This window comes from Panthera leo, chromosome B3 (assembly GCF_018350215.1).
Source record: "Panthera leo isolate Ple1 chromosome B3, P.leo_Ple1_pat1.1, whole genome shotgun sequence".
NCBI lineage: Eukaryota > Metazoa > Chordata > Mammalia > Carnivora > Felidae > Panthera > Panthera leo.
Window position 1 is genome coordinate 29,906,818 of NC_056684.1, and position 20,519 is coordinate 29,927,336.

Genomic DNA, 20,519 nt, shown 5'->3' on the forward strand with positions numbered 1-20,519 from the left:
AATTGATTAATTGTTAATTTAAGAGGCTGGTGACACTCAACGAAGTGAAATAGCTTGCTGATTAAAAAGACAACAAAATAAAGGGACACCTGACTGGCTCATTGGTTGAGTGTGTGACTCTTGATCTCAGGATTGTGGGTTGGCACCCCACATTGGGTCCAGGGGAGATTACTTAAAAATAAAAACTTAAAAAAAAAAAAAAAGGCTAACAAAATAAGAAGTGCAGCAAAATCCTAAAAATCTTTCTCCGACATTAAAAAATCCTGTTTAACAATTAACTAGTATTTTTCAGGGTTTTGTTTTTTTTTTAATTATTTTTTTAATGTTTATTTATTGAGAGAGAGACAGAGTATGAGCAGGGGAGGGGCAGAGAGAGAGAGAGAGAGAGACAGACAGAATCTGAAGCAGATTCCAGGCTCTGAGCTGTCAGTACAGAGCCCAATGCAGGGGTCAAACCCACAAAGCATGAGATCATGACCTGAGCCAAAGTCAGACGTTTAACTGACTGAGCCACCCCGGTGCCCCTGTTTTTTGTTTTTTTGTTTTTATCATTTTGGTCCTATTCAAACCTAGATCATTTAACTAGACTAGAGCAAGAGTTAGCACGTGTTTTCTGTTTTGTTTTTTTTTTTATTAAAAAAAATTTTTTTTAATGTTTATTTACTTTTGAGACAATGCGAGAGACAGAGTGCAAGCAGCGGAGGGGCAGACAGGAGACACAGAACCTGAAGCGGGCTCCAGGCTCTGAACTGTCAGCCCAGAGCCCAATGCGGGACTCCAACTCACGAACTGTGAGATCATGACATGAGCCGAAGTCAGACGCTTAACCGACTGAACCACTCAGGCACCCCTAGCACATGTTTTCTGAAAGGGCAATATAATGAATATTTTAGGCTTTGTAAACCAAGAGACAAAACTGGGTCTCTGTCACAACCATGCAACCCTGCCACTATAATACAAAAGCAGTCACAGATAATGCATAAATGAGTGTGGCTAACACAAAAAGAGGTAGTGGGCTAGACTGGTCCACGGGGCCTACTGATGGCCAACACGTGAACTACAGGCTTTTATTGGTAAATCAGGTTCATGAAAACATTTCTTCTTAAATTCACTTTTACGCCTTAGAACTTCAACAGAATGCAGTACTTCATTCAACAGAACATGGTACTTAACGGTACCACAAAGTACTCTCAAATTCAAAGGAAACAATGCTTCCAACAGTTTTGATACAATACTACCAAAAAGCATCTTTCGATCTTTAACATTATTTTTCAAAGTTTTATTTACTTAAGTAATCTCAGAGTCATGGGGTTTACCCCAGTGGGCATGGAGCCTGCTTCAGAATCTTTCTCTCCCTCTGCCCCTTCCTCTCAAAAAAAATAAGAAAAAGAAAGTAATCCCTCACCCAACATGGGGCTCGAAATCACAACCCCAAGATCAAGAATTGCATGCTTTCTGACTGAGCCAGCCAGGTACTCCTAACATTATTTAGAACTATATTTCCTATGATAGCTCTTAGCTTTCTCACTTTAGAACCTGAAGGAAAGTGCTAATGATATTTCAATGTTATTACATTGTGTATTTTATTAAGCTGAAGTGTCAATTAACTGTTAGGTTGCATAACAGAATTGAGGAATTTAATCTTTTGAAAACCTTAATTCTTCACTTTCTAATTCGAGGCAGAGTACAATGGGCCAGGGTTCAAGCTTCAGTGATGGTCATTAGTCATACTATCCTTGCTCCCCCTCATTTTCATGGCCTTTAAAACAAAGGAGAGGTGCCTGGGTGGCTCAGTTGGTTAAGTGTCTGACTTCGGCTCAGGTCATGATCTCGCAGCTTGTGAGTTCAAGACCCACATCAGGCTCTGTGCTGACAGCTCGGGCCTGGAGCCTGCTTCGGATTCTGTGTCTCCCTCTGTCTCCGCCACCCCCCCACTCCCCTGCCACCAGCTCATATTCTGTCTCTCAAAAATAAATAAATGTTAAAAAAGAAATTAAAAACATAATGCAATTACGAAGGAAACAGGGACTGGAGACTCTCCAAGTGTGCTTTTAGCTCTAACTCTATCAGGATGAGCATAAAAGTACACTTTGGATTGTTTTTACCTTTGCTCTGGTTTTCCAAACCCAGGGCACCAATCTACATCAGATTTTGAGTATCAAATGTTTAGGTACTCTTTATAGGTTTATAGGTACTCTTTAAAAAAAGAAAACATATTAGGGAAAATTCTTTCGTTATTTCTAATGTATGTTTTTTCCCTTAAAACCAAAGTTTAAAAATTTTTAAACCATTAGCATTTGAATCTGTGAAAGCTCTGAATCCTTGACTTAGTTTTGCTGAACTGAACACATCAAATCTTTATCAGCCATTACTTAAATAAGGGTAATTTAAGTATAAAATGAATAGAAGAAGGCATACTTAAAAATTAAAAGACTAGCTAAAATATTTATTAGCCCCCAATGAAAAATATTTAATGAAAAAATATCTGCCTGGTTAATAAGCTTAACAAAATGAGGGATGAAGCTAAAGTAATGATGTTCATCAGTCTTCCTTATACATGCTGTATATTTCATGACCACAAGCACCTTACAGTTTCAAAGCTTTTTTTTGCTGCATGCTAGTATGTGCTGATTTATTAACACAAATAAGATAATTAAGAATGCACAGACCAGGATTTCACTTGGGAAGAGACTTCCTTCATGTTTCATTATTTTTAGCTAAATGAATATGTTTGGACAATCAAAATATCATCCCTGCTGATCAACATATTACTGCTATGCTGAGCCACAAAGTAAATGCTTAGAAGGGCAGAGACCATAGCAAATAAAGAGCTAGGCTTTTAAATGAATCATTTCAAAGCTGTTTGAGTACCAGCAAAGTAAACAATCACCTTTAACGCATTTCTCATTAAATACACTAGCTTTTCTTCAAATACACAGACAGCAGGCAATCTAAGCAACTTACCTTTAAACTAGCAATTACGTTGGTTTTATCTAACAATTAAAAGATAACTACACTTTCTTAAAATAGATTCTAGGCCTGAAGCATATTTCAAAAACAACCAAAGAACACTCTGAGAACTAGATCTGACACAAAGGATTCTCAATCATTTTAATTTTTAAAAAATATTTATTTATATTTGAGAGAGAAACAGTGCATGAGCAGGGGAGGGGCAGAGAGAGATGGAGACAGAATCTGAAGCAGGCTCCAGGCTCTGAGCTGTCAGCACATGTGGGGCTCGAACCCACGAACTGTGAGATCATGCTCTGAGCCAAAGTCAGACTGACTCAGCCACCCAGGTGCCCCGGATTCTCAATCATTTTAAACAGTTGGTTATTCTCAGTTGTAAGATTCCTCTAAGATGTTCCTCTAACAGAATCCCTAAGATACATTGTATATGAAACTAGCAACGTAGGTAGTTGTACAGAGCAGAAAAATAGCTATCTTTATTTGTTTTCAGGTGAGGGCTAAGGATGTGGGTGGAAGGGATTTTTTGGTGAGGGAGGGAGGAAGGAGTAGATAAAGTGAGAGGTAATTAAACAATTACCAGCTCCTATGCATACGCCATTATTAGGTGGGAAAAAGATTGTTTTCACTGGTAGAAGTTGGGAAGACAAGTTCTCTCAGCTACCAACAATGATATGGTATACTTTTGGATGTGCCAAGTGATGTCACAGACTCCTTGATGGCTATTAGTCTGATAAAACTAAGCCCAGAAATACAGAAGAGGTTAGAACCTCATTTTTACTTCGTCTTTTCTGTAAAGCAACTCAATTGCTCCTATCAGCATAAGAGTCTAGTGTTGTAGTAGGAGTTCCTGATGTACATATATGGACATATAAAACCCTGAGGACAGAAAAATAAGAACCAGAAGAAGAAACAGTACAAAAAGATTGAAATGAAGCTTTCCATTTCCATAGTGAAATAAAGCAGTACAATTTTTAAAAATTCTGTGAAGTTCTATTAAAATACCTCCCAAGAATACATTAGGGCAACAGTATGTATTTTTAATTTTTTTTTAACGTTTTTATTTTTGAGACAGAGAGAGACAGAGCATGAACGGGGAGGGGCAGACGGAGAGGGAGACACAGAATCCGAAGCAGGCTCCAGGCTCTGAGCCATCAACCCAGAGCCCGACGCGGGGCTCGAACCCACGGACCGTGAGATCATGACCTGAGCTGAAGTCGGACACTTAACCGACTGAGCCACCCAGGTGCCCCGGGCGACAGTATGTATTTTTGAACAGGCCACTCACTAGTCAAGTCAAGAAAGTAAAGCAAAGTCTCCTCAAACCTAGTCCCTGCATCCAGATCTCTGGTTTCTTGGAACCATTATGGGTCTAGGACTAGACACAGGAAATGGAAGACGTTGGAAACTGACGGCCAGTACCTCAATGACTTCCAAGTTATCTATATACACAAGGATTAAATGCACTTAATGATTAAAACCATTCATGGTTGACATCAGAGAATGAGCACATTCTGATAACAACCCCTGTGCTTACCTGAATAGCTGCAAATGCCAGTGCTGCCCAGATAACATGCATCATGATTTCTTGTAGCTTCTTCACAACTAGAGCTTCACATCCCTGAAACACACAAAGTCATCCTCAATAAAAGTCTTTTTTTAAAGTGAAAGCTATAAGGTCACATATCACTACTCAGTGGCAGAAATGGAAATAACAGAAACCCAAAGAAGGAAAGACAATGTTTTTAAAAATAATTTACAGTAACATAAAACAGCATAAAGACAAACAAAAGAGTGTAGAAAAGAAGTTCTAGGTAAAGATAGTTCACAGAGACAACCAGGTTACCAAGCTAGATTCAAGTCTTGGCCAAGAAGCCAAACTTACCTCGGCATAGAGGTCGGAGGGGTGGGCCAGACTGCCATTACAGCTGCTGGCGGTCTCTCTGCAGCAGCTAAGAGGGACACTCTGGTTTTTGGTTTCTTTGAACCAGTCTGTATTTTCCCAGTCTGAATAGTTGTGAATTCCACAACAGTGCAGCTAGTGGGAAAGAGAACAGAAATATTAGTCCTCCCAAGACACACAGATCTGTGTTGAACTTTAAAATTCTGTGCACTGCAGAGCTTTAAGCTACTCTAGACCAGTTAAGTTCAATAAAACTTTCTGCAATGATTAAGAATGTTCGGTGTCTGCTTGTTCAACATAGTAGCCACTAGGCACCTGAGGTTACTGAGCACTTACAACGTGGCTAGGATGACTAAAGAACTGGATGTTAAATTTTAATTAGCCACATGACTAGTAACTTCAGAAATTCTACATGAAAAGCATATTACCCACAAGGGCTAATTTATAGCTAAGAAAAATCTTCATATCTTACATGTTAAATATTATTTCCAATGATAATATATTTCAAATATTTTCTCCGAAATGTCTGGGATTTGCTTTAAGATAATCTAGCAAAAGATATGTGGGGTAAAAGATGAAAAAAGATTAACAAAAAATTGAAAATTTTGAGGTAGGTTTATGGATATAAGGATCTACTATACCAGTCTCTCTACCTTCACACATTTCCAATTATCCATAATTTTTTTTAACAGTTTTGTCTATTATCTTTTCTGGTCTTGCTTTCTAAAGGTATATGAAGACCTCTTACCTCCTTGAAGTCCCTTGAGGATCCCATCTTTCCTGTGACACATACCTCTCTTCCGTTATCACCTTTCTGACTAATTCTTTTTTGGTAAAAAGTCACTAGGTGACAGTGGAAAAAACTTTTCAAGAGTGAAGGTGAAAATATCAGACACACCATGAAGCTATCCATGGCTACAAAAATACATGTTTAATTTACACAGTAATAGCTGAGTTTAAGGTTGACCCAACAGTGACTGGCCCTCAAAATCGAATTCACCTGAAGAGAGCTCACCTGTCTCTGAACATAATCAATAGCCCGGCTAGCGGCATCAGGGTTCGTTCCATTGTAGGTCTTATACACTTTCTGAATGCTGCGGTCAACCTCATTTTCCACCTGAATCAAAACAAAGAATTCGGTCCCTTAAAAATACTGGTAAAATTAACATTTGTCAAGGCTCCAGCTAAGAAACCTAACTGACATGTATGCAGAGTTGTCAGATATCTTTGTGAATTTCTTTTAAGAAAAAAATTTTTCTCCTTGTCTCCACAGAGATTCAGGTAAAAATGCAGACACATTACATCACACACTATAAGCATTCAAAGAGAAGACTGTGTGCAAGACAGCAGATTAACAATCTATTCAAGAGAGAGAAAGCAGCTGAACCCTGAGACAGATGTCCTAAATTATAAATGAACTGCTTTTCTTTTCAAATAAGCTTTCAGTGGGTTGGATTTACTCATTTTCCTTTCCAAAAGTAGATTAAAAATAAAGACCTCCCACAAGATACTTTTGGAACAAATACCAACATACTTTCCATTTTATTTATTCAATGTTTCGATTTAGCCAAATACACAAAAGTAATCAGCAGGTGAAAAAAATCAGTCCTTACAAGTAGCATTTTATGAAAAAGGTGCAGTTTGATGTTATATGAATTAGGCGACAGGAAATAAACTCTTCATAACTTATTTCTGTCAACCACTAAATGGCAAGAAAAGTACCATTTAGTAAAATGTGTTTGTACCAGATTCTCCTTACCCTTCTAAGATGATTAGACCTACTTAGTAATTATACCAGTTATGTGATTTAACTACAAGGTGATAACCAGTAGGGGCAAACCCAATACATTCTTTTTTGGGGCACAGTTACCTGGTACCTTATGTATCAATGGTTTGAAAATTAGATTGGCATATTATGCCTTTGATTTAAAATTATAAATTACAGTAACAATACTTCTCTTTTTTTTCTTAAGTTTATTTATTTTTGAGAGAGAGAGAAAGAGAGAGAATCCCAGGAGAGTCCAACACAGGACTTGAACTCCCAAACCATGAGACCATGACCTGAGCCGAAACCAAGCCAGCACCTCTATTACGTCTTTATCATAGCCCTAAAGTTATACCCCAATTAATTACTTTAAGGCAGCCTGTTTAGCCTTAAATGGTACTTAGGTGGAAAGGAAAAGCAGGCAAATAGAAAGGCGAAAGAAAAGGAAATGACTAAGAAAGAGGAAAGAGGGGCCAGACGGGAATGGCTGGCAACAGCTGCCTCGGTGTTCAAGTTGGCAGGACCCTCATTCATCAGGATGGGCACAGAAGGTAGGATCTCAACTCATAATCACCTTTTTCTATGTCCAGAACAAAGGCTTTTTTTTTTTTTTTTTTTTTTAAAGTGGCAATGGAAAATGAAGTCCTCAATTTCGCTCTAAAAAAGAAATCAGAAAATGTGTATTTCCCCCTTTCCATACCAGGAATTTATGGGCTGAGGAAATCTGAACAAACTTCTCATTCTGAGGTAATTTAAAGAAAGTTAAATACTTACAAGTTAGAATAATAGAACACTTTGCTATATTAAATAAGATTAGAAGTCTTGACCTGTAATTTTTTTTTCATTCAACAGATCCATAAATTCATTAACATTTATTATGCCAGGTGTCTTGCCACTGCTGGACAGTCAAAGATGACTGCCTTGCCCTTAAGAAGTTTGGAGTCCCCAGGCTAGATCTTTAAAAGATACACTGTAACAGAATTCAACAAGGGGGAAACAGAAAACTATCTTGTCCAAAAGTTATTACTTGCTTGTTGATTTAATGTTTCTATTATCCTGCCTCAAATGAGGAAAGTGAATTATGATCAGATATTACAACAGCCTCTAATTTAAGTTCCAGAAGGATTTTACAAAGGGCTACAACATCTCCCTCATGTGGAACAGTCACTAGGGTATGCCTATAAAGTTCAGTTAAGGATTAGCTGGAAATTCTGTATGAACAAATCAATCAAATGTAATAGTCTGGGGTTAGAGGTAGGCCTGGATGAATCAAATTTTAAAATGAATCCTTCCTTCAACAGAGAGCTGAAATGTAATATAGATGATAGCTGAATATTCCCTAGCATGTCTTGGGTAGAGACTATATGAAATAGTAAGAAAACCCTTTGGCTGATCTCTACCCTGAGTCCAGAAATTTATGTCATATAATTCATTAATTTATACATATAAAACCCGTGTTGTTCAAAGGTTAACTGGGTGTATGTATATATATGAGTACCCATATACATATGTTTGTCAAATATAGATGTGAAATCCAAGTAGGCCATCTATGATTTTGACAAGGTTCTAAAACCATTCCTCTCGAATATTTGTGGAATGAAAGGACCTAACCATGACCCTAAACTGACTTTCACATACTCTCTCCATCCCAGGAACATATTGTTGTTGTTGTTTTCATTATTATCCTACATGTAAAAATTAGTGGTAAATGCAGTTGTACTGTAGTTAACAAATGGAGAAGCCTCCCATGCATGGTCAGGAGTAGTTGGTTGGTTAACTGAGGCTTTTAGAAAAAGTACAGGCTTTTAGAAAATCACAGTCTTTTAGAAAAAGTACACATTTTCGGGGCACCTGGGTGGTTCAGTCAATTAAGTGTCCAACTCTTGATTTCAGCTCAGGTCATGATCTCACAGTTGTGAGTTCGAGACTCGCGTCAGGCTCTGTGCTGACAGTGCAGAGACTGCTTAGGATTCTTTCTCTCCCTCCCTCTCTGCTCCTCCCCTGCTTGTGCCCTGTTTCTCCCTCAAAAATAAATAAATAAAACTTTAAAAAAATGAACATTTTCATTTAGCTTAAAGCACAGAAATGTGTATTTCACACCAATCTTAAAATGCAAGCCTGTCTTTTCTTTGCATAGGATCCACTGATTAGAGCTCTTTATCATTTGTTCTGCACAAATCACATCCTTAGTACATTGACAGCGACTTCCAGTTTGGGTTTCTTTACACTGCAGAGACATTGCAACACAATCAAAGTGTCGAATTCTACTAATTATTAATAAATTTCCCCTAAACTTTTACAGTAATTGTACTCATAGCTGATTTGATCAAAAATGTTTTAGTGATTGAGGTGCCTGGGTGGCCCAGTTGGTTAAGCGTCCGACTCTTGATTCTGGCTCAGGTCACAATCTAACAGTTTGTGAGACAGAGCTCGAGTCTGACTCGGCACTGACAGCACAGAGCCTCCTGGGGATTCTGTCCCTCTTTCTCTGCCCCTCTCCCACTACACACACTCTCTCTAAGTAATGAAACTGAAAAAAAAAAGTTGTAGTGACTTGTTTTTACCAAGTCTCTTCAAATTATTCAATTTTCTTTTTTTCATGTACTCATTTTCTTAGACTTCATCAATATTTAATTAACCACACAATTACACTAACAAGTACTTGGGATTACACTTGCATCAGGCCTAACAGTTCTCAGTCAGACCTGGTTCCTTCCCCATGTTCTCTCACAGACCTTTCCTCTAACAGAATCCACGCATACTGAATTCCATCTTTGCATATGCTTCTCACAAGACCCCAACTGACACAGCACAGGATACATTGTAGAAAAAAATTACTGTAGCAGAAAAATACTTTAAAACTGAAATAAATAATCAAGTAAGCTTACAGGAGACTTCCTGAGATCAGAATCCACATTAAACACAACCTTTTGACACCTATATAGGTAACTTCAATGGAAAGAACTATTCAGAAAAAAGAGCCTGAAACGTTGCAGTATTCTTAAACATAAAACAAAAGCTCAGTTCTCTAGTATGTACTCTTTATTAAGCCAGGAAACTGGACTTGTGTGTTCACTACATGTATTTTTTTCTTTTCTTTTTTTTAAATTGAGGTATAATTGACATCTAACATTAGTTTCAGCATGATTCAATCTTTTTATATGGCAAAATGATCACAATAAGTCTAATTAACTCCTTTACCATACATAATTATAAAAAATTTTTATCGTGATGAGAGAACTTTTAAAAGTTACTCCCTTATCAACTTTCATATATGCATTACAGTATTATTAACTTAGTTGCCATGCTGTACATTACATCCCCATGACTGACTTACTTTATAACTGGAAGTTTATACCTTTTGACTCCCTTCACCCATTTCGCCAAAGCCCCCACATCTGGCAACCACCAATCTGTTCTGTATGCAATTTCTTTCTTTCTTTTTTTTAATGTTTATTTATTTCTGAGGGAGGGGCAGATAAAGGAGATGTGGACAAAAGAGCTGAAGCGGGCTCTGTGCTGACAGCAGCCAATCTGATGTGGGACTCGAACTCACAAACTGTGAGATCATGACTGCGCTGAAGTCAGATGCTCAAGTGACTGAGTCACCCAGGGCCTTCTCTCTGTGCAATTTCTAATTAACTTTAGATTTTTTTTAAGTTTATTTATTTATTTGGAGTGAGAGAGTGAGAGGGGGAGGGGTAGAGAGAGCAGGAGAGAAAATCCCAACACAGGGCTTGATCCCACAAATTGTGAGATGATGACCTGAGCATAAATCAAGAGTTAGACACTTAACTGACTGAGTCACCCAGGTGCCCCAACTTTAGGTTTTTAAAGCAGTGACTAAACTGGAGTTAAGGCATAAGAAAATGTTTACTTTGATAAAATGAGTTTGTTCTATTTCACCCGAAACACTTAAACTGCCTTTTAAAACATGAACTAGAGTAGACAACATACCTTTGCTCTGTAAACGTATCCCAAAACCACTACAACAACTTCTGTGACAAAAACCAAGAGGAGGATGATGACAAACTGTAAGGAAGAAAACATTGTCAAAAATTAAATACAAATTTAAAAAACTGATAAAAAACAGTTACCAGAGGTAACTGCTAGAAGACAAGTGCTAATTCTGTTCCAATTATAAGAGCCAAAGAGTCTATGGAATTTTATGTTCAATTCAAGCCAGTAACACAAATGAAATATTCCCACATATTATGATGACACATGCAGTCAATAAAGTGCTAACTTACTGTGGCAAGTCCGCAGCGGCTTTCTCGGATTGTGGCACAGCAGCCAATTAGCCCAATGATAAAAAGCAGGGCTCCTACAGCTATGATCACTACAGCAGGGATGAGAGTGTACACATCTTCAAAGAAGTGGTCATAGTCATCGTAAGTGATAAAGACATAGGCTCCCACATAGCATAAAATGCCAGCTGCCCCCTGTAGAAAACAAGATCAGAGCACTGGTAAAAGTCTCTAAGCTCTGATAGTAAAATGTTCCTACTATTTCTTAGTAGGTTATAATTTAATGAGATTTGCCATCACTTTTAAATCTACTTATACACCTTTTTACAGTGAAGCCAAAAGGTCTATTATTCATTAGTAAGAACATTTCTTTACTAAAGTTGAAAAGTTTCCCAAACACTACCTTCTTTTCAATAATTGATGGCTCAGTTAAGACCAAGAAATCATGAATACAATAAATAATACTGACAAAAATTACCCCCAAACACACAACAAAGGCTTATTTGTAACTCAACTAAACCTCCACCACAGATCAGCGGGGTGGTGGGATACCCCTTTGCTCATTGTAGTTGCCCTCAACGAATGAAGAAATTATGCAGAAGTGGCAGAGCCAGGATTTGAACCCAGGCAATCTGACTCCAGAATCTGCATTTCTAACCTCTATCCACCCACTGGGAAAAATAAAATATAATAATTGCTAGTAACCTTGATATCCATTTTCAAAATGCTTACTGTCCCAAGTCAAGACTGTGAAACAACTCAAGAACTTTGCAAACCCTTAGATTTGTTCTTTAGAATGGTGCTTCTCAAACTCTAAGATGAACAGGAATCACCTAAGGATCTTATTAAACTGCAGACTCTGATTCAGTAGGGCTGGGGCTGGGCATGGGACTCTGCATTTCCAAGTTCCCAGGTGATGCTGCTGGTTCTTGGACTACACTTTGAATAGTAAGGTTTTAGAGCACCTAAAGGGAAAGTGAATGTAGAAAGTCATGGAACAGAGATATGCCTTATTTCAGCTCTGCTCCAGATACCATTCTCCAATTGCAGAGTTTTACATGCATTCTCCTCTCTATTGTTGTCCATTTTGCTATCATTGTGTACCTGCTCAATGCCTAATGCCACTTGCTTATATGGGAATGATCAAATGCAGTGTGAGGCTAAGTGTTAAAATATTTGGCATAACGAGCTACTATTTGTAGAGCACTTTGAGACTTTCACAACAAAAGAATTATTTCACTATCCTTTTTAAAATTTAACACATAGGGGTGCCTGGTGGCTCAATCAGTTAGGCATCCGACTCTTGGTTTTGGCTCAGGTCATGATCTCACTGTTTTGTGAGTCTGAGCCCCACGTTGGACTCTGCACTGAGCGTGGAGCCTGCTTGGGATTCTCTCTCCCTCTCTCTGCCTCTCCGCCCCCCTCAAAGAAATAAACTTAAAAAAAAAAATTAACATATAAATCATTAACCTCCAAACTAGAAAATAGCCTTCTACAATGATACTAGAAATATCATGAACTCTCTCACATGAGAGAGTTTATTTATGTCTAGGGGACCCATTTAGCTTGGGCAAACCAGATCAAGACATTAGCTTGTTTAAAATCAGGATGAGGCAAATAAAATAAAGCCCCTGATGAACAAAGCTGCTCTTCCTTGCTACTCACCTCAGATTCCATTACCTTTCAAACACCCTGAGAGAAAAGTTGTACCCAAATGTACCACATATTCTCACTTCTGTACCTCTATGCGGCTCTCTTTGGAATGCCCTCTCCACATCTGCCTGAGAACTCCTTGTCCCCATTAAAATGCAAATTCTTGACCTTTTCAGTTTTTCAGGCTGGATTAGGTGCCCTTTATCCACTCACCCCCTACATGGCTCTAACAGCATTTGTTACAACTGTTGCAACTACATTTATCTCAGCGCATGCACGCAGGCACACACACACACACACACACACACACACACACACACACACACACCCTTATTATAACTACAGGTCTCAGTATACCTTTAGGGCACAAACTTTGCTCATCTGTCTTTTAGCCCTGTAACACCACCCAGCACCTAAAACGGTGTTTGGCACAATCAGTCAACATTTATTGAGTACAATTCATCTCATCCTTTCCCTTGAAATCACACCCCTGCCCCATTTTTATCATTAGCTTTGGTGTTTTTTTTTTTCTCTTCAGTCTAATATGTATAGTGTTCAGTTCACTATTCAAACATGATTTGGCAACTTAATCTATTTTACTAAATTCCTGATGGCCATCACATCTGGAATAGATTAGTTTATAAATGCTGCACTTAGAGCAACCATGCCTGTTCAAAAGTTCTCAGAGTTCACTGACATACTTAATCTGGGGGTATATTATTATGGGATGAAGGCAGGTATAGGAAAGGGAAAAGAAGAAAAGTAGCTTAACTAATGACAGAAGTACATGGACTACTGAACATTCTTACCAAATACTACTTTTTCTTTGGTATAAAGAAACTATATATCTGCAATATAGAAACACACACATGTATGTATACACATACTTTGCTAAATACTTTCAGTGTTCAACTGATTTAGAAGAAATCCTAAATACAAATTAATCAAATTGTGTGCAGTTTGTCTTCACTAGTCATCTTTCCATCCTTTGGGTTCTTAGCTTTTCTTACACTAAAAGGCAATATTTATTTCTTAAAAGGCTTAATTAAAATAAACACAATGGGGCTCCTGGGTGGCTCAGTCAATTAAGCTACTCTTGATTTTGGCTCAGGTCATGATCTCAAAGGTTCCTGAGTTCAAGCCCCACATTGGGTTCCACACTGACCTGCTTAGGATTCTCCTTCTCCCCCCTCTCTCTTTGCCCCTGCCCTGCTTGTGTGCATGCTCTCTCTCTCTTTCCCTTCCTTCATCTCAAAATAAATAAAACTTAAAAAGTAAAAAATAAGTAAAAAAAAACAACTCCATTTTGAGCTTCCAATAAATGAAATTTTAGTCTACAGAAATATGAGTGAAAACAAGATAAAACTGGAAAATATATATACTCAGCAATTAATCTGAAGCACAGACACTGAAATACTTGCATTTTAAATACAAAATGATGAGTTTTCCACCTGAAGAGACTCACACTTGGTGCTGCCTGGGAATGGGCCAAGGGAAATGCTTCCTGTGCTGCTACCTTTCACCCAGACTGAAGCACTCAACTGCAAGTGACACTCTGAGGAAGCAGAAAAACAAACCAACAGCAGATACAACGAGACATGTAACAAATGCAATGGAAGGCTAGCAGGAGATGCCATTTGTAAGGCTGCCTGTTTTTTTTCCCAATAGACTTGAGAGCAGTATCTTTTCCCAAGCTGCAAACCAGTCAACATCCAATTCACACAGCAGAGCTGAGAACATAACAGAACTCTATTTTGAACACATAGTGGGAAACAACTTACTAGTTACACACCAGAGCAGAAACTGTGCTGATTGCTGATATGAGAGTATATAAATCACATGACTTGGAAACACAGGCTTATTTCCTAAATAGAAGACAACTTCAAAATTTTCTTTTAATGACATCTGTATAGGGTCTATATCTTAAGTTGCATAATAAACAACTTTATGAGGGGTGCCCGGGTGGCTCAGTTAGTTTAAGTGTGCAACTTCTGATTTCAGCTCAGGTCATGATCTTGCAATCATGAGATTGAGCCCTGTGTCAGGCTTACACTGAACGTGGAGCTGCTTGAGATTCTCTCTCTCCCTCTGTCCCTCCCCCACTCACACTCTTTCACTCTCTCAAAAATAAAACTTAAAAAAATAAAATGGAGAAAATTCAAAGAAAAAATAAACTTATGAAATGACAAGTTTCTTTAAAAATATAGGGTAGGTGTCCTAACAATAGATGAAGACCTAAAAACAACAATAAGAAACTTCTTTAATGACATCTAACCATCAGTATGAAAGACATAGGTAGAGTTGTATGGTAAATGGAGGGGAAGCAATAAATAATTCTGAACTAGTATGCATAGGGACTTTGTTGTCACACATGTTTAATATAGGAGTTATGGCTATTAGAAAGGTTAAAAGGTGAGCTGGGTTAAATCCTGCTTTTGAAGGGTCAGGATGGGATTGGGATCTATCAAAGGATCAGGACTTTGCCAGCAAAGCAGCTGCAGAGGGGGAGGAGGTACAATAGAAAAGGAGATGAAATGTAGAACTTGGAAGCAACTGCACTGCACTGCTTTAGTCACCGCTGAAAAAAATCTGAGCTTATAAGGAGGATTTGTGCCAGGACAGTATACTAAAAATATTCATCCTTTTTACAAAGAAGTGAAGGGAAATTTAAAGAAAAGGCTGAGGGTTGAAACTACCAAAAGAATAATTTTTTACCTTTTAAAAAACGGATGCCCTAAATTAAGTCACAGAATTTTAAAATTTTAGGAGAGCCAGTGTTTTTCCACACCAAGCTGTTCCTCTAAAAAATAAAGCTATCTTGCTATAAAATTTTGGGGGGTTCCAAAAATATGGTATTCATTTTATCCTTTAACCCTTCCACTACATACACACAAATGTAAAATATCTTCTAAAGTAAAAAAATTTCATTCTTATACAAGATTGTTTTTTCTATGGTTTAGACACTACATAAACTATAGTTGTCTATAGTTTATAGTTGTTTTGGGTTGTTTTTTTTTTTTTTTTTTTTTGTACTTTTCAAATCCTCTGTGAAAGAAACAGCTGATGAAATGCTGAAATACACAAAACTACAAAATTCTTTAATTTCCTAAGGAAGAAGGAATATGAAACAAAAGGAGGCACATCAACCACAGGGAAGCTTGACACTGGAATGTGGGCACTATTAAAAACCAAACAGACTTGTTACAAGCTAGGAGATAACAGCTCTGCTGTGAAAAGTGTACCTGTATGGAAGTTCAGAAGCGTGAAGGTGAAAGCATCCCATAGAACATTTGGGGGAGGATAAAGCAAAGAAGAATAGAAGTGATTTTCTTATAGTGCTGTAAGTCATGGATTCATGTCTAGAAGTGGCAGGAATCAAGATGGTGTAAAGATGAGGGACCATGTGAGATCTCTCAGTTAAAATCACAATGTCTGACAAGTTCTTGTCTGTCTTCGTCAACTCCTCCTTCAGACTAATTTTTGCCTCAAAGAATCAACTGTTAAAGTAAAAGTGATTGGAATGTTGGGAGAAAACAGTCAAGAAAAGGAAAGGGGTAAACCACTGTGTTCTCCAGACTTTGTAAGAGAACAGATTTCAAAAAAGAAGCAGAGGGTGAAAATACCAGCAGAAATCCATCTTATGTACATCTTTTAACATTTAATTCAGTTTCCTGTACAGTCATACTAATTTTTATGTACCATACTTCTCTCTTGCAAGGAATCTACTGGTAATTCTGCACAGGGTATTTCTGAAAGCTTCCCCAAACTCCAGTTTTGTGCCATTACAAGTGTCTTAAAATCACCTTAAATCTTTTAACATTCTACATACCATAATATTCTCTAGTCCAGACATGTTTTGTTTCAACTCTTACTCTGATAAAATACTTCATAGCATTAAACACAATTACTCCTTTACTAACTCCAATGCCTGTATATGTCGTTTACTTTCTTATCAACTTTCAAGAAAAAAAAGACTACTCCAAAGATTTCAAATCCTGTTTCAGAAATTACATCTACTCTTACCAAGACTTTCTGAAGCTATGAAAATAATTACATCATTGTCTAACAAACTGGTCAATAATAAAGCCAAGCAGTATTCAAACGTAATTTTTTAATGAATGCACAAGTGAGGGAGGGGCAGAGAGAGACAGACAGACAGACAGAGGACCAGAAGTGGGCTTCGCACCTACAGCAGAGAGCCCTATGTGGGGCCCAAACTCACAAACTGTGGGATCACGACCCGTGCTCAAGTCAGATGCTTAACCAACTGAGCCACTCAGGTGCCCTAAGCCAAGCAGTATTCAAAGAAGTGTGAGGGTACAGAGAAAAGAACTGGAGTAAAAATTAATACAGAATAATCTTTTTAGAAAGCAATCTGGCAACACATACCAACCTCAGTATTTATGCTTTCATACCTATTTTTTTTTCTAAAGGTTTTATTTAGAGAGACAGAGAGAGAGAGAGAGAGAACCAGTGGGAGAGGGGCAGAGACACAGAATCCCAAGCACTAACAGCACGGTGCCCAATGCAGGGCTTGAACTCACAAACCCTGAGATAATGACCTGAACCAAAGTCAGACGCTTAACTGACTGAGCCACCAGGCACCCTGCTTTCATACCACTTAATTCCACTTCTAGGAACCTATCCTGAAGAAAATAAGTCAGATAGAAACAAAGATTTGTATGGAAGAAGGTAAATGTTCATCAAAATGTTATAATACTGTAACAAAATTATAGCAAAAACAAAAGAAAAAGAAAAAACCCTGGCATCTAGAGGCATACTTGGCATTATAGCCTTTACATATTTTGTTAAAGCATAATTTAATAATATACTTGTGTTGTGGTAGGGGGGAAAACATGTATCACATACAGACATTTAAAAAACACACTAAAATATTGTTTGTCTCTGCATGTGAAATTATGGTGATGTTAGTTTGTTTTAAAATACTTTTTAGGGTCTTCTTTAAAAAGCAAATATATTATTTATAATAAAAAAAGTAAAATATTTAAAATTATATCTGAAATTGAGACTGTTGTTCCCTCACAAATGAATTCCACCAACATTAAACACGAATCTCTTCAACCCCAAATACTTTAGGCACTTCTGCCAATCTCCCCTGTTTATCACTTTTCTCTGGTCTCCTGGCTTTGACTCATTTTCAGATGTTTTCTGATTATCTAACACATTATTCTTTTTTCGCCCCATAAATATCACCTTTCAAGGAGACCAAGTAAAAAAAAGAAAATATTCCTACTTAGGGTCGCAAAGTTTTGACAATAAGCCACTCCTGTCATCATTATCTATGTCACTGTCACTATTATTTAAAAAAAAAAATTTTTTTTTTAGTTTATTTATTTTTTGAGAGAAGGAGAGGGAGACAGAGGAGAGGGAGAGAGAGCAGGAGAGGGCAGAGAGGAAGAGCAAGAATCCCAAGCAAGCTCCGCACTTGAGTCCCCCAGATGTGGGACTCAAACTCATGAACCATGAGATCATAACTTGAGCCAAAATCAAGAGTCAGATGCTTAACCAACTGAGCTACTAGAGCCCTGTCATTTATTCTTAAAGAAAAAATATTTTAATCCTTTTACGCCGCTATAACTTTGATGATATTCCAGGGGTCATGTTCCTCAATTCTGCCTTATTTTTACTTTTTCTGTATTCAGTTTTTTATGTCACTGTTTATCTAGTTTAACAAAGTTATTCACTTAATCCAATTATACCTACCAGTTAAAAAGACCCAAAAGTTTGGGTGGCAATGTAATTGGAGATCAACCAATTGCCAAAACCAAATTATTTTAACAGCATGGAAACGCTGTTTTCAGATTATAGGGCTCTAAGGGTCATCTGAGAAGCATGGAATTTAAACATGCACTTTTTTCCTAAGACCTTCTGTCCCCATAACCTCCTCTGACTATAAAAAGTGTCAGTTATTACTGTAGGAGCCTGGGATGCATAAACTTTATAGTTTGTCCATCTTAATCAGCAGCAGCAACAATGTAAGATACAATATGCTGGCATTTACTACAAACCGCCTTTAGAAAATTAAAAACAAATATATAAACACAAGTAATTTTTCTCCTCTACCAATTCTACCAAACTATTAAGCTGGGGAAGGAGAAGAAATAAAGAAAGACTTGAGACTATCCATGAGTTATCTGAGGGGGAGACGGGGAAAGTGCGCCTAGAAATTAAATTCAATAAAGTATTAGATGATTTTGCCTGTCTGCTCCCTCTCCCCATGGGCTGTTACAGAATAGGGACTATGCCTTTTTTGCCTTTTATATTTCTCAGAAACAAGTAAAGTATAGACATTCAACAAGCATTTATGAGTGAAGTAAAGCACAGATATTCAACAAGCATTTGTGAATGAATGATTCTTAGGGTATACCTGTCTGGTGCAAGTATAAATTTTATGGAATAAATTTTCTGCAAAAATCCCAACCCGAACTGGGTCTTATGGAATAAAATTCATGAAAATATTTCAATGCATGATAAATATTCTAAAAAGCAAATAAGTATCCAACTAAAGAGAGCTTTCCTGCATATGGTCACCTGGCTGATTCCAAGTTCCCAATGCTGAGTTCTTTCAGTCAATGATTACTCAGAGCCACAAGGCACTTGATCAGTGGACAGATGACTGAAAATGAAATAATATAACTGGAAACATTCAATTTCATAACTGCCAAAGACAAGGTAAGAAACAGATCTATTATGTACCATGACTTGCTTACTGACAAAGTCAGCTTTTCTTCTATAGTGAACTAAAAACAATTATGGGGAAAAAAATCTGTTAGCTGAAGGTGTGTTCCAATGACATAGTCTTTGTTAGAGCAGTCATTCATGATGACAGAAATACAGGAAACAGAGAAGCAAATTCCGGGATGTCTGATGAAAGTTCCAGTTTAAAAGAATCACATTCCTAACTCAAACGTGTAAGATGTGCTGGAAAACACAAAATATGTATAAGGAGATTTCTGACAGGAAGTGTTCCTTGAAATATTTCATTATACATTTTTTTTTATTTTTCTTAATTTATTATTATTTTTTAAATGTTTATTTTTTTTAATTATTTTGGGGCGCCTGGGTGGCTCAGTCAGTTAAGCGTCCAACTCGATTTCGGCTCAGGTCATGATCTCGTGGTTCATGAGTTTGAGCCCGGCATCAGGCTCTGTGCTGACAGCTCAGAGCCTGGAGGCTGCTTTGGATTCTGTGTCTCCCTCTCTCTCCGTTCCTCCCCTGCTCATGCTCTGCCTCTATCTCTCTCTCAAAAATAAATAAATGTTTAAAAAAATTTTTTAAAAATACATTTTTTTAAATATTCATTTTTGAGAGAGAGCAAACAGGGGAGGAACAGAGAGAGCGGGAGACACAGAATCTGAAGCAGGCTCCAGGCGCTGAGCTGTCAGCACAGAGCCCAACGTGGGGCTTGAATTCACAAACCACGAGTTCATGCCCTGGGCCAAAGCTGGATGCTCTACTGACTGAGCCACCCAGGCACCCTTTAAATGTTTATTTTTGAAAGAGAGAGAGACAGAGAGACAGAGACAGAGCACGAGTAGGGGAGGGGCAGAAAAAGAGAGAGACACAGAATCCAAAGCAGGCTCCAGGCTCTGAGCTGTCAGCACAGAGCCCAACTCGGGGCTCGAACCCATGAATTGAGAGATCATGATCTGAGCCAAAGTCAGATGCTTAACCAAATGAGCCACCCAGGTGCCTCTATTTTTTTTTTTTTTAATTTTTTTTAACGTTTATTTATTTTTGAGACAGAGAGAGACAGAGCATGAACGGGGGAGGGTCAGAGAGAGAGAGAGAGAGACACAGAATCGGAAACAGGCTCCAGGCTCTGAGCTGTCAGCACAGAGCCTGACTCGGGGCTCGAACTCACTGACTGTGAGATCATGACCTGAGCGAAGTCGGCCACTTAACCGACTGAGCCACCCAGGTGCCCCGTTGCCTCTATTTTTTTTTAAACAAAAGCATGAAA

The 20,519-nt window shown here is 37.9% G+C and overlaps 1 protein-coding gene across 1 annotated transcript in view; it reads right to left on the bottom strand.

Annotated features, from left to right (window-relative positions):
- Positions 1 to 20,519, bottom strand: part of TSPAN3 (tetraspanin 3) — a 29,118-nt gene that overhangs the window by 4,326 nt on the left and 4,273 nt on the right. The window contains exons 2-6 of the mRNA XM_042941325.1: positions 10,886 to 11,077; positions 10,593 to 10,667; positions 5,886 to 5,987; positions 4,853 to 5,005; positions 4,505 to 4,588 (exon numbers count right to left, since the gene is read on the bottom strand). Of these exons, the coding sequence (XP_042797259.1) occupies positions 4,505 to 4,588; positions 4,853 to 5,005; positions 5,886 to 5,987; positions 10,593 to 10,667; positions 10,886 to 11,077 (606 nt within the window). The remainder of the gene's footprint in view (positions 1 to 4,504; positions 4,589 to 4,852; positions 5,006 to 5,885; positions 5,988 to 10,592; positions 10,668 to 10,885; positions 11,078 to 20,519) is intronic.